Source organism: Lepidochelys kempii, chromosome 8 (genome assembly GCF_965140265.1).
Source record: "Lepidochelys kempii isolate rLepKem1 chromosome 8, rLepKem1.hap2, whole genome shotgun sequence".
In the NCBI taxonomy this organism is placed as follows: Eukaryota; Metazoa; Chordata; order Testudines; family Cheloniidae; genus Lepidochelys; species Lepidochelys kempii.
The window spans coordinates 78576429-78588889 of NC_133263.1; the positions used below are offsets into that span (position 1 = coordinate 78576429).

Sequence of the window (12461 nt, forward strand, 5' to 3'; positions counted from 1 at the left end):
GCAGCTACATGCCTATTTTTAGAACGCTGGCTCAATCAGAGCTTGCACAGGTATGTCTTCTCAAGCTGGAGATCACATCTTCCAGGTCCATTGTAGACATACTCCTACACAGTTGTGGCACTTAGCCTCATTAACCCCTAATAGCCAGACACCCCTGCCACAGTAAGAAATCCTTACACTGTGGAAAGAGAACTGTGCCAGTGAAATAACACACCATAAATTTGTTTCTTCTCTTTTTTTAAATTGTTTGTTAAAGGGAGAGCGGGGCAGTCCAGGACCAGTGGGCCCTCCTGGGGAGAAAGGTGTCATGGTAAGCAGTAAATGAGGTACAAGTCAGCTTTATTTTACTTGTAAAGGAACTTTTCCTTCCCAAAAACCTAATTCATTTTGGCCATGCCAAGAGCAAGAAGCCATATGGAAAAGTAAAGCATTTGTGATATGTTGTTTCTAGGAAAGTTTCCATTTAGCAGCTTGCTAAGTACTTTGCAGACTGAAGCAGCATGCAGTGAATATGAATTACCCACTTTTTAAAAAACGGCTCTCTCATCAGATTTATGTGCAGGATTGAAGCCCAGTGAATTAGCAAGCATGACAAAAAACAAGGAAAAGTAAACTTAGTCTGCAGATTATGTTTGCTGAGAGAGAAACTACTTTCTAAGACTAAGGGCTGGATTCACAGGTGTTGCAATGCCTGACTTTTAGATGCTCTGCTGCCTTGTAGAATTCACAACCCTGGTAGTTGGCCAGGCTTTTTGTACACTGCATGGGGAGAATTAGGCACCTGAAAAAGGGATTGACAGAAGCCAGCGAGCTGAGCAGGGAGCTGCCTTCGCTAGCCAATAGGAAATGCCAAGGAGAGGGGTATTTGAGTGACTTTGAGGCTATGACTACACTTCACACATAACTGGCAGTGGCATATAGCGTACATGTAGCCAGTGGTGAGCTGGAGCCGGTTTGCACTGGTTCGCGTGAACCGGTTGTTAAATTTTGAAGCCGGTTTAGAACCGGTTGTTAACGGGATGGGCAAACTCCAGCCCGCAGGCCACATCCGGCCCACAGGACTGTCCTGTCCAGCCCGCCTGAGCTCTCAGCTGGGGAGGCTCCCCTGAGAGTCTCTTTTTAATTTTTACTCACCCGGCGGCACTCGGGGTCTTCAGCGGCACTTTGGTGGTGGGACCTTCACTCGCTCCGGGTCTTTGGCAGCACTCCAGCGGCAGATCCTTCAGACCCGGAGCGACTGAAGGAACCGGTATTTCAGCTTTTGGCAGCTCATCACTGCATGTAGCTACCTCCCTCAATGAAAAACATACCACATCCACACTGTGGTATGTAGCTACACATGTCAATGAAAGGCTCTGGCAGAGGGGACGCAACATTGAAAGGTTCCAGGAGCTCCCCACAGCCAGAACCATTCCCCACTGCCAGAGTCTTTCCCTGCAACAGGGAGCTGCTGGAGTCTTTTCCTGGCTGCCAGACTGGAGAAAAGCTCCAGCAGCAGGGAGGCAGTGGGACGCTACACTGCTAAGAATAGGAGTGTAGGCAGAGAGGCATGGCTTGGGTGAATAGAGAGCCATGGGGGATGTACTTGTTTACATACTCAGCCCCTTCCGGCATGTCTTCACTCACCTAAGCTGTGCCTCACCATTGACCCTGCTATTTGTACCAGTGCTAGGGAGGTTTCACGGGGATGTACAACATGCTGATGAAAGAAGCGTGCAGCATCGACACACCCTGAGAGAGGCACCTATTTCCACTTGGGATTCAGAGCCAGGGATCCTCTCCTGGAGTTGGGGGGCCTATACTGGGTCTACTGGTGGTTACATTGTTACATGATTTTTCCCTCTCTCGTTTTAATGTTCTTTTTCTAACAAGACAAAACTCTTGTTGCTCACAGCATCATTATTATATTTAATTATAGCTGCTGTGGGAGGTCATGAGCAGGAGGGCGAGGCAGTCTCTCAGGTAGCTTGGTTCAGTTCCAGGGATGGATTTGACTAGCAAGACCAAGGACCTTGAAGCTAGCTCTTTTTATTCGGTAGGGAAGCCAATGCACAGAGTAGAGCCCTGGGGTGATGTGTGGGTGGGCTGATGTATTTTGTAACCATTGTCCTAGTAGAGTGATGCATTTGGTACCAGTTGAAGGTTTTTCAGGGTGTATGGCTTCATTCCTAGATATAGTGAGTTTCAGTAGTCAAGCTGGAAATCACAAACACACAGATCACTAGGCCTGAGACTGATAGGGTGTGATGTATTTTCTAGCCAATAGAATGGACATTTTTTTGCAGCAGTTGCTCTTTAGGTGTGCATTAGCAGAGAAGAGTCCGAGCAGACCTCTAGGCTCCAGATCAGTCTGTAGGAAGGGGATGATATTCTCTGAAGCACTTCACTCTTCCTACCAACATTAAATCTGTCTTGACTGGGTTCACCTTCTATCTACCACTTTACACTCAGGAACAGATCTCAGCCAGGAACTGAATAAACAAGGATTTATTAGTATAGGACACAATCCTGTTAACACTTTACTATCAGCCATAGTGCATACTACTGTGAGTAGTCCCACTCAAGTCATGGTAGAAAGTGCTATGCCGGGTGGTAAGTGTTTGCAGTAAATGTAACATGCCGTTACTTTATGGACCAGAGCTGGAGTTCGCAATCTTGGGTGGGCCTGCAAAATAATTTTTCCTTGCCAGTCCTATTCACACAAAATACCACTGACACTTGTCTACCATGATCACCTGTTCACACCACTATGCACAGTCCTGGTTGGAAGATAATGGATGGCAAACAAGTTCTTTGGAATTGGGACACATCCCAAATTTAAATTACTTCTTTGAAATGTATGTATCCAGTTCTGGATTGTGGCACTGTAAAGTTTTTCTGTTTTTGGCTCTGGCAACATGTATCCAGGAGAACTATAATTTTGCTGTGTCTTAGGCACTCACCAAATCAGAGTTGCCAGACTGGATTATCTTTGGGATGGGGTGGAAATCTTTTGGCTGTTTTAGAAATTTGAAAATCTGGTTTTGTTCGTAAAAGCTCTTTTGTTGATGCACATTCATATCTTGTGACCTTGGAGAGTGGATTGCTCTTTCGAATACTCTGAAGATGATATAATCAGCTTTTGGGGGGATTATTTTAAATGCCATTACCTGCCAAAATTGCAATTTTGAGTTCAGCAAATTAAGATCAGAATTATTCAATCCCTTTTCTATATCTACTTCCATTTTAGGGCTATCCAGGACCTCCAGGGGGCTTTGGGCCTTTAGGGCCACAAGGATTGCCTGTAAGTATAGACCAACATTTTGATATAACATAAAATGCAGTCTGTTTAAAAATCACTCTTTTGTTCTGTTACTGTTAAGGCTATTTGCAGAACTGTCATGAAAATATACTAGCCAGGCACAAATACTGTTCACCTGCCCTTTACCTATATTTTTGACTTGCCCAGAGCTAGAATTTTTCAAGGCTGATTTAAAGTGTAGCCATTTTAATTTTATTTTGCTGATATTTAATTAAAATCAAATAATAGTATGCATGATGTGTTTACTATTAATCAAAAACAAATGGGATCTTCCTCATTTGCCTGTGTTACACTCTCCACCATGGGTCACCAGCAGGGATAGCAAATGAGTCTTGTAGCACCCTAAAACACAAGTTTCTACCACTTGAGCCAAAGGAGCTTATAATTTATGTGAATAGCCGGTAGAGAAAGGCACAGTCCACATTATTTCTTACCCAGCACAAAGCCAATACTAATGGCACAAAGCCAATACTAAGCATATTTTATTGGATAAGTTGTACTAAAGTAATTTGGTTGATTCTGAGCTTTTAGAAAGAGAGAATGCTTGATTTTTTTTCAGCCTATATTGAACTACTATGAGAATTTATATGTAGTCTGTAATATAGACCTCTTGTCACTTCTGGACGTATTTCTGTAGTGGATATTAAATAATGACTTGATGTAATACTTAGGGTCCTTCAGGGCCAAGAGGACCTCCAGGACCACAGGGATCTAAAGGACGAAGAGTAAGTAGTATTGTTATATTTTACCTAAAGAAATGATCAGCACATGACTTAATAGGAATTGAGTTTCTAAATCACCTCCAATTGCTTCTTTTGAATTCTCTGCAAGGTTATCAATATCATCAATATCGATTCAAGGCATTTTAACTGAAATATAACACACAAGACATGTGCTTCTAGTAAGAAATAAATCCAAGGTCCAGTTCTGCTCCCATTGAAGTAAGTTTGAGTTTTGCCATTGTCTTCAATTGGAAGCAGGATCAGAACCAAAATTATTGCTTGTTTACTTTACCCGTCTCTACTTACAGAAATATATTAATGCAAACCCTCATCCCTGCTGATGGACTGTCTTTCTGTGTCTTACAGACTAAAATTTTTCTTTATCAGCATTCTTTTAATGCCTTCTAATGGCTGTGAAAGAAAATTACAATTCCTACTGTATAATTTTAGGAGAGGAAAAACAAAGCTATACATGACACCTAACATCATCATATTCCTGCACCATAAAACTCAGTTCAGACTATTTTATCAGCAAAATGTGAAAACTTATATTTTTTATCTTGTGCACAGTGAACTGATCCAAAGCCCATTTGAGTCAATGGGAGTTTTTCCATTGAGTTAAACAGTTTCAAAGAGACCAATTAAGCTGTAAAATAGTGTGATGGTTTGATACATGATCCATGTGAACTCTTCCTCTTAGAAAGCCAGTTAATTACTTATTCTTGTTGGCCTGAGCACTCATTACCTTAGATTTAATCTTCAATCTCTCTGGTCACGCGATTACAGACATGAAAGTTGTGATATTACAACAAAAAAACTTCAAATCCAGACTCCAGAGAGAAACTGTTGAATTGGAGTTCATTTGCAAATTTGATACAATTAACTTAGGCTTGCATAGAGACTGGGAGTGGCTAAGTCATTATGCAAGGTAACCTATTTCCCCTTGTTTTTTCCTATCCCCCCCCTTCCTCAGACGTTCTTGTTAAACCCTGGATTTGTGCTGGAAATGGCCCACCTTGATTATCATACACATTGTAAGGAGCGTGGTCACTTTAGATAAGCTATTACCAGCAGGAGAGTGGGTTTGTGTGTGTGGTGGTTGGGGGAGGGGGTGAGAAAACCTGGATTTGTGCTGGAAATGGCCCAACTTGATTATCATACACATTGTAAGGAGAATGATCACTTTAGATAAGCTATTACCAGCAGGAGAGTGGGGTGGGAGGAGGTATTTTTTCATGCTTTCTGTGTATATAAAAAAATCTTCTACACTTTCCACAGTATGCATCCGATGAAGTGAGCTGTAGCTCACGAAAGCTTATGCTCAAATAAATTGGTTAGTCTCTAAGTTGCCACAAGTACTCCTTTTCTTTTTGCGAATACAGACTAACACGGCTGTTACTCTGAAACCTGTCACCTTAGATTTAATGTACTGCTTTGAACCAGGGGGCACTTGATGCCTTACAGAACTGGGTCTTTTATGAGATGAAAAGTAGGGTATCATCTTACTTAGAGAACATTTAAAACAAATTCTTAATGGTCTCTTTTGCCAAAATTCTTGAATCCTTTTCTGTCAAATAGTTTTTTGTAACAGGAACTGTAAACAAAAATAGTCCTTCATACAGTTAAATATCTGTTACATCATTTCTTTTAAAAAAAGACATTTCAATATATAGTTTTTTGATGAAAATGTTCATATACTTTAGTTTACGAATAATATAAGATTAGAGGATTTTTAACTTTTGTTGGATAAAGATAAATACTTAAGAAGCTTACATATATGTCCTAACACTAGGGTCCTATACAGAAGGTTAAGTTTAGTAAACTTGTTTTGCATCATAAAAGTATGTGACCTGTATGGTCTTTTAAATTTTTCTTTCATTATTATTACTGCCTTACATATGACATAAGATATTTAGAAAAAAGTGTTTTTATATTTATTTCCAATATATTTGAAATATACTTTATATAGTACTAAGAATATACTACTTTTTCATTAGAAAAAGTTAATATCTTGCCTATAATGTTCTTCTTCCTTCAATTATGGTTTCCTCCTTCAAAATAAATCTGTTGTAATTTGCTTCTGTTTTGCTAGTACAATACATATGAACCATTTGTGAAATACTGCATGTAAAATGTATAATCTCTGCTAAAAGTTAGGAATTGGTGTAATAATAAACCTTATTATGAAGATGCTTCTAACTGGAAATGCCACATCACTGTTTTCTTTTCTTTAGGATGAGATATACAGAATAACTTATCCCAGTCTTTTACACTTGATCAAATATGTGAAGCTGAGTTGAAACATGTACTCATATCCACTTTTCCTCTAAAAGTATCTATGTCCACCCTAAGTGCCTGTGCTAACATTAGATGTTCCAGTATAGTTATTCTACATATAAAACCATGAGATTGTGATGGACATTTTAAATCTGGTACATTATAGGTCTGATTCTGCTGGCCTAACTCAAATAAAACTTGTATTTAAATGGAAGATTTGTCTGAGTTAGGGTTGCAGGATTAAAAAAATTAACTTAAAGCTCAACTGCTCACAGACAAAAGCATCTTCAAGTCCCACCAAGGAGAATTGCTATAATCCTATAAAAATAGGGTGTTTGCATTCCTACTTCATTAATAACAATGGATTTATTCTTCTAAAATATTACTTTGTTGACGTGATTTAAAAGGTTAAGGAAATAAAATGTTACAATTTGGGGATGTATTTGTTGATTTAATAATAATAGTATACCTTTTAACTAAACAACGAATAATCTTTAAAGTCCTCCTAAAAACACAACACCTGGAAATGCTCAGAACTGGTTAAATAAATTTACATGTGAAAACAGTCATACATAATTTAGCTCAGAAAATCATCAAGTGAACTGTGGGAAGCAGCTAATGAGACACGACTTGCAACAACATGAATGGTATGTAGAGCTACAAACCGCAGTGAAAAACAAGCTGCATCCACATTGCAGCATGTAGCTACACATGTCAGTGAAAGGCTCTGCCGGGGGGAGGCAATGGGGAAAAGCTCAGCTCCTTGGAGTGCTGGAGCCTTTCCCTATTGCCTCCCTACCAAAGCCTTTCGCCACTGCCGGAGTCTTTCACGGTGGTGGGGAAAGGCTCCAGCAGTGGGGAGGCAGCAGGACACTGCACTGCTAAAAGTAGCTTCATTAGGACTTGTTACAAAATTATCCCAGTGCTGCAGTCTTTGTTCAGGCTAACCTCCCCACTGAAGCCAACAGGAATTTTGCCTACATTCTAGACTGCAGGATCGGGCCCAATATGGGATTAATGTATGAAAAATATATAGAGACCACATAAAACCGAAGATGTCACCTTTGGATTCAAATGAAAGCTGTATGCGAACACTGAGCTGTGTGTGGCAGGATTTAAAAGGGCACATACAGCAAGTTGCATGCAAAAGTTAAATACAAACATATGAAAATTCCCCTTTGTGTATAAATAAAAGAACGGATCACATCTTCACAGCTGGAATTTATAGGAAGTTTTAAGAGCAGTGACCAGCTATTGCTGCATTGTTACACAATGAAATGGCTTTATACCATACACCATTAAGCCCTGAGCAGCCATTTAGAATTTAAGATTACCCAGCAGTCTAATTTTAAGACTGTCCAGCTATGCAGACAGTACATGGGAGAATTCTGACTGGCTGAAGAAAAGATCAGTTGTTCATGCTTGAATATTTCCCTACCAGAGGTTCATTCTCTCTTTACTGTGCCATTTGGTGTGCAGTTTACCAAGTAAGAGTCTCATCTAGCTTCTACAGTATTTCACCACTTCATGCTTAAGACTTTCTGCATCCCAACTAAAGTCATTGTGGAGGGGCAAGCCACCTGCCAACTGTGGGGAGGCCAGAGATAGGAACAGCAGCAGTAGCATGGGAACTGTTGGTTCTGGTCCTCCAGTAACCCATGTTTTATTCTTTAAACGTTGCACTTGTGACAAGGGAATATAGAGGTTGCCACGCTGGTGGCTCCTCTTGGGCAGGACACATTGATACTTGCTGAGGTGGGAATAATTGTACTTGAGGAGGGGAGTCAATCGGGTTACTCTTCTTAAGATGGGTGAACTTGAGAGCTTGTATGAACCCAGGAGAGGTGTTACTGGAAGTTTAAGAAGGCCCTGCTTACAGGAATGCAGCTGTTCTTCCTGCTAGCTGCTGTGCCTGCTCGCTAGTACCCAGGTATCAGTCATAAGAGCTGTTAGTACCATACTGCTGTGATGCAAGCTAATTTATGCAATAGAAATCTAAGAGTATGTCTACAGTAGAGCAGATGGTAGAACTTCCAGCTCACGGAGCCCTAGCTACACCAGCTAGCATGGCAAAAATAGAATCATAGCCACCCATGTGTACCTGTGGTCTCAGACAGGGTTGTGCTCAGGACAGCCAAGTCCTCCAACTCTTTGTGCCACTGCAGTTACACTTCTATTTTTAGCATACTACAGCTAGTGCAGATATGTCTCCTGGAGCTGGAATTTGCACCTTCCCACTCTAGTGTAGACATAACCTAAAACATGAGGTGCCAGAGCTGCTTTTTGTTCTTACTATAACCTCTTCCCTTTCTGCTAATATAACCAGTCTCCCTTTTTATTTTGTAATGATAAAATATAAATTATGGACCAACTTCTGATGTCCTTGCCTGGGCAAAACTCTCATTGAAATCAGGGGGAATTTTCACTGAGCTAGCACTCTTTGCCCTGTGTTTAATTAGGATGTGTCCTGGCAAATTAAAGATGATATAATAGCTGTATAAACATGATCGCTTTTGCATGGCAGGGAATGGTAAGAAGAAGAATGAGAAGTTGTTGAGAAATATTTTCATTATTATACATTACACCATTCTTAGCCACTAACATCTTTCAGAGTGAAGTTCAGTATGTTAAAGGTTAGAAGACATTCATATGTCCCACCTTGAATAAACATTTTATAGTCATTCAAACTCAAGCCTTTCTAAGATGCATGCAAATGATGAGCCAAAGTCAGGGAAGGGGATAGCAGTGCAACTCCATTGAAGCCTATAGAGTTGCACTCACTCCAGCTAGGTCTGAATTTGGTCTTATGAACCTAAATTACAGAAGAATAAGGATATCAACTATGTGAGTTGATGAGATGGGTTCAGTATATTCTTAATAGTACTGAACTGAGAGCAGGAGAGAACGTGTGATCGGTGTGCATGTGGACAAAAATCAGATGGGCTCTGTGATATGTTACTAAGGGCTGAATGTAAGTGTGTATCCTTAATTGTTCAAGGCAAACGATTTTAAAATTGATATAACTTTCCATTGTTCTTGCATATTAAACTTGTGGGGGGAAAACATAGAGTATGCTGTGTTCATTCTTTTTCCTATGTTTAGGAAACAGGGTGGGGGAGAGAGCTGTTTGTTTATTTGTTTTGTCAGGCAAATATTCCTTGGTTAATTATGATTAAATGATCATAAACATGCATGATAATATATTCCCTCCTCAAAATAAAGCTGAACTCATGCGAAAGAAAAAAAGCAGTAGTGATCACTTGGCAGCTGTTTTGCCCAGCTCTGCAGTTCATAGACTTGTACAGTATGTAGCCTATATTAAATAACTGCAGCCAAATTGTGTGTATTTCCTTCTGCACTAGCTACTGCAGGGAATGATACTAATTCTATCTGATCGAGTTCAACAGTGCCAATAATGAGTCACACAGTAGTATTTATAGGAATGATGCTCTGCTTTTGATAGAAAGTATACAACTGCCCTTCCTTTGGATTCGTATTCTTTGCCCTGTGGCAGGCAAGAGGTTAATACAATACCTAGTATCACTGGACATCATGTTCATTTCCTTTATTTTGTGTTAATTTAATAATTAAATTACGGTGTTTCAAAACCTAGTCCTTGGCTTCTAGTTCTTGCCCCCAAGTTTTATTTTGATTAGCTAACATTTGATTAGTCATGATCAAAGCAATTGTTAAGTTCTTCCTAATGAATAGACAACTGAAGTCACCTAAACTTAAAACAGTGGTGGCTCTATGTCCAGCAAAAATTCAATGTGTGCATGACGTACCCCAGATCATACACCCTCCCTATTTAGTTTCTCCATATTCTGCAACTGCTCTGCTTAGTATTCTGATTTTCCCCCTTTCCAGTGTCTTCTCTTGCTTATTTGGCTGCTTCCTTGTGTGATGCATTCTTGACTCTCCCTTCAACTTCCAACCCTTCTTTAGCTTACTGACCTGTCCACTTGCCCTGTCTGGGATTCTCCATCACTAATGTGTCTCCTTCTTCCACTCTCCCTTAGAAAAGTCTGAGTACCACCTGGTACTACTATCAGATAAGTCAGACAAATGAGGATTTCCAGTAAGTCTACCCAGCCTGCCCTATATATGCATTCCAAGCAAGTGTGCATGCAATAGATGACATGAGCAAGCAATTCTGAACAAGGTAATATGGAACTAAGACTGCTTTACACATTGGGGAGAAGAGTAAAATTATGAATGTTGTGTAAGTAGATACGTGGGTTCTATAACAACACTTAGGAATGTACATGACTTTTAGTTGAGAGTTCTCTGTAACGAGTACCATTTATTTGAATAGTTGTAAGGGTGTGCTTGGTGCTGTGCAAACCAAAGGTGAAGAAGAGCTTACAATGTGAAAAATAGACACAGGCAGGACAGGATGCATTGGGAATCCCAGAGTTGGATTTAATTTAGCTTTTGTTTTTGTATTTCCTTCATTAAAATGATAAATTATCTTCTTATGGGCATCCTAGGAGTTTTTGGTAGGATTATTTTTCTTCTCCTGTGGAAATGTATGAAACATTTTGTTGTGGGGAGTATAGGCTGTTAGGAATCAAAGAATGTTAGACTAGAACTCAGGCAGTGATAAAGTAGTGGCAATAATCAGACATTTTGCTGAATCTAATTAGATGAAGATGTTTTTCTTTCTTCTAAATTATACTGTATAATAATTTAATAATCAGGATTAAAAAGTTATATAAGTTCACATGGAGTCCAGTCATGTACTCTTATGTAGGTCAAGCTCCCTTTTAAAATCAGAGTATCTTTGGGTCTGATCCAAATCTTATCAAAGTCAGTGGGAGCCTCTCCATTGTCTTCAGTCTGCTTTGGATCAGGCCTTTTTCCGGCAAGGAGACGTGTACTTTTGTTCACCCTTTTACTCCCATTTTCCCTTGAAAGTTACTTCCACATTCTCTGTTCCTTTGCTCTTTATAAAAGTTTAGAAAACATACATTATTCCCAGTGCATTTGTGTTTTTAGGTAGGAAAATTTTATAGATTAGATTTTCCTACTTGATGAAAAACCATATATACCAGACAAAGCTTCTTTTCGTTGTTCATTTCTGAGAGCTATGTGGCTTTGGAAAGAAGGTAGGAGAAGACGTGAGCACGTTCTCTCTGTCAAAGAGGTGTTTCTGTTGTAGTTGTTCTACTTACTGTGTGCAAAATGACGGCCACTCCTGGGAGGCCTGATTTCAGTCAAGGACCCAAGAAAAAGATGGATAAGGCAAGCTTAAGTTGAGCTCTGAGATGTATAGCTGGCATTTCTGAGTCAAGTACAACTCGCTGTGCCTGACTTTACCTTTCTCTGTGTTGTAGAGTATATTAAATGCCTTGTTAAGAGTGAATCAGCTATGCACAGGTGCCCCAGCCCTATCTCTCAGTCTGTCTAGGTTTTTATCACCATGATAGCTAATCACCTTCCACAATAAGTACATACCAAGGCTAGTTTTGTGCCCAGCCATGCAATATTTAATGAGTTTTGTCAGCGGAAGCAAGGTTGGCCCCAGAATCAGAGTTCAAGTTACATACGACCTACTGAGTGATTTGTTTGGTGCATTACACATCATTCTACGCTCAGTTGTTTATTAGATCTGGGCAGGAGAGATGGTTGGAATAATACAAGAACTGCTCCCCAAACCTGTGCCAAAAACTAATGGGGTTTCAAAAATGTTAGCCAACTTACCTTTCCCATTGATTTTTATTTTCCTGCCAGAAGCAGAAGTGCGGGAATATCCCTTTTCTCATAAAATGTGCAGTTTAGGAGCCCCATCCTGCATGATTCTGAGCATATTCGGTTCCCAAGAGTCACTGATCACCTGTCACTCTCTCGAGTGTCAGAGAGTTGGGTGCACCGCACCTGTCAGGATCTAGCCCAATGGTTCTCAAACTTTTGTACTGGTGACCCCTTTCACATAGCAAGCCTCTGAGTGTGACCCCCCCTTATAAATTAAAAACACATTTTATATATTTAACACCATTATAAATGCTGGAAGCAAAGCGGGCTTGGGGGGGAGGCTGACAGCTCATGACCCCCTCATGTAATAACCTCACTACCCCCTGAGGGGTCCCAAGCCCCAGTTTGAGAACCCCTGATCCAGCCCTTGATTTACATTATTAAATCCAAGTCTGATCAAACAGAAT

General features: G+C 40.1%; 1 protein-coding gene across 10 annotated transcripts in view; it reads left to right on the plus strand.

Annotated features, from left to right (window-relative positions):
- COL24A1 (collagen type XXIV alpha 1 chain) overlaps window positions 1–12461 on the plus strand; it is a 241328-nt gene that overhangs the window by 155187 nt on the left and 73680 nt on the right. For 9 of the 10 annotated variants that reach the window (XR_012160423.1, XR_012160422.1, XM_073357181.1 and 6 more), the window contains 3 exons: window positions 257–310; window positions 3230–3283; window positions 3973–4026. Coding sequence is in view for 8 of the 10 variants with exons in the window: in XM_073357181.1 (XP_073213282.1) it covers window positions 257–310; window positions 3230–3283; window positions 3973–4026 (162 nt within the window). In the remaining 2 variants the exon portion in view is untranslated. Of the gene's footprint in view, window positions 1–245; window positions 311–3229; window positions 3284–3972; window positions 4027–12461 lie in introns of all 10 variants that reach the window. The other variant, XM_073357179.1, reaches the window with a different exon arrangement.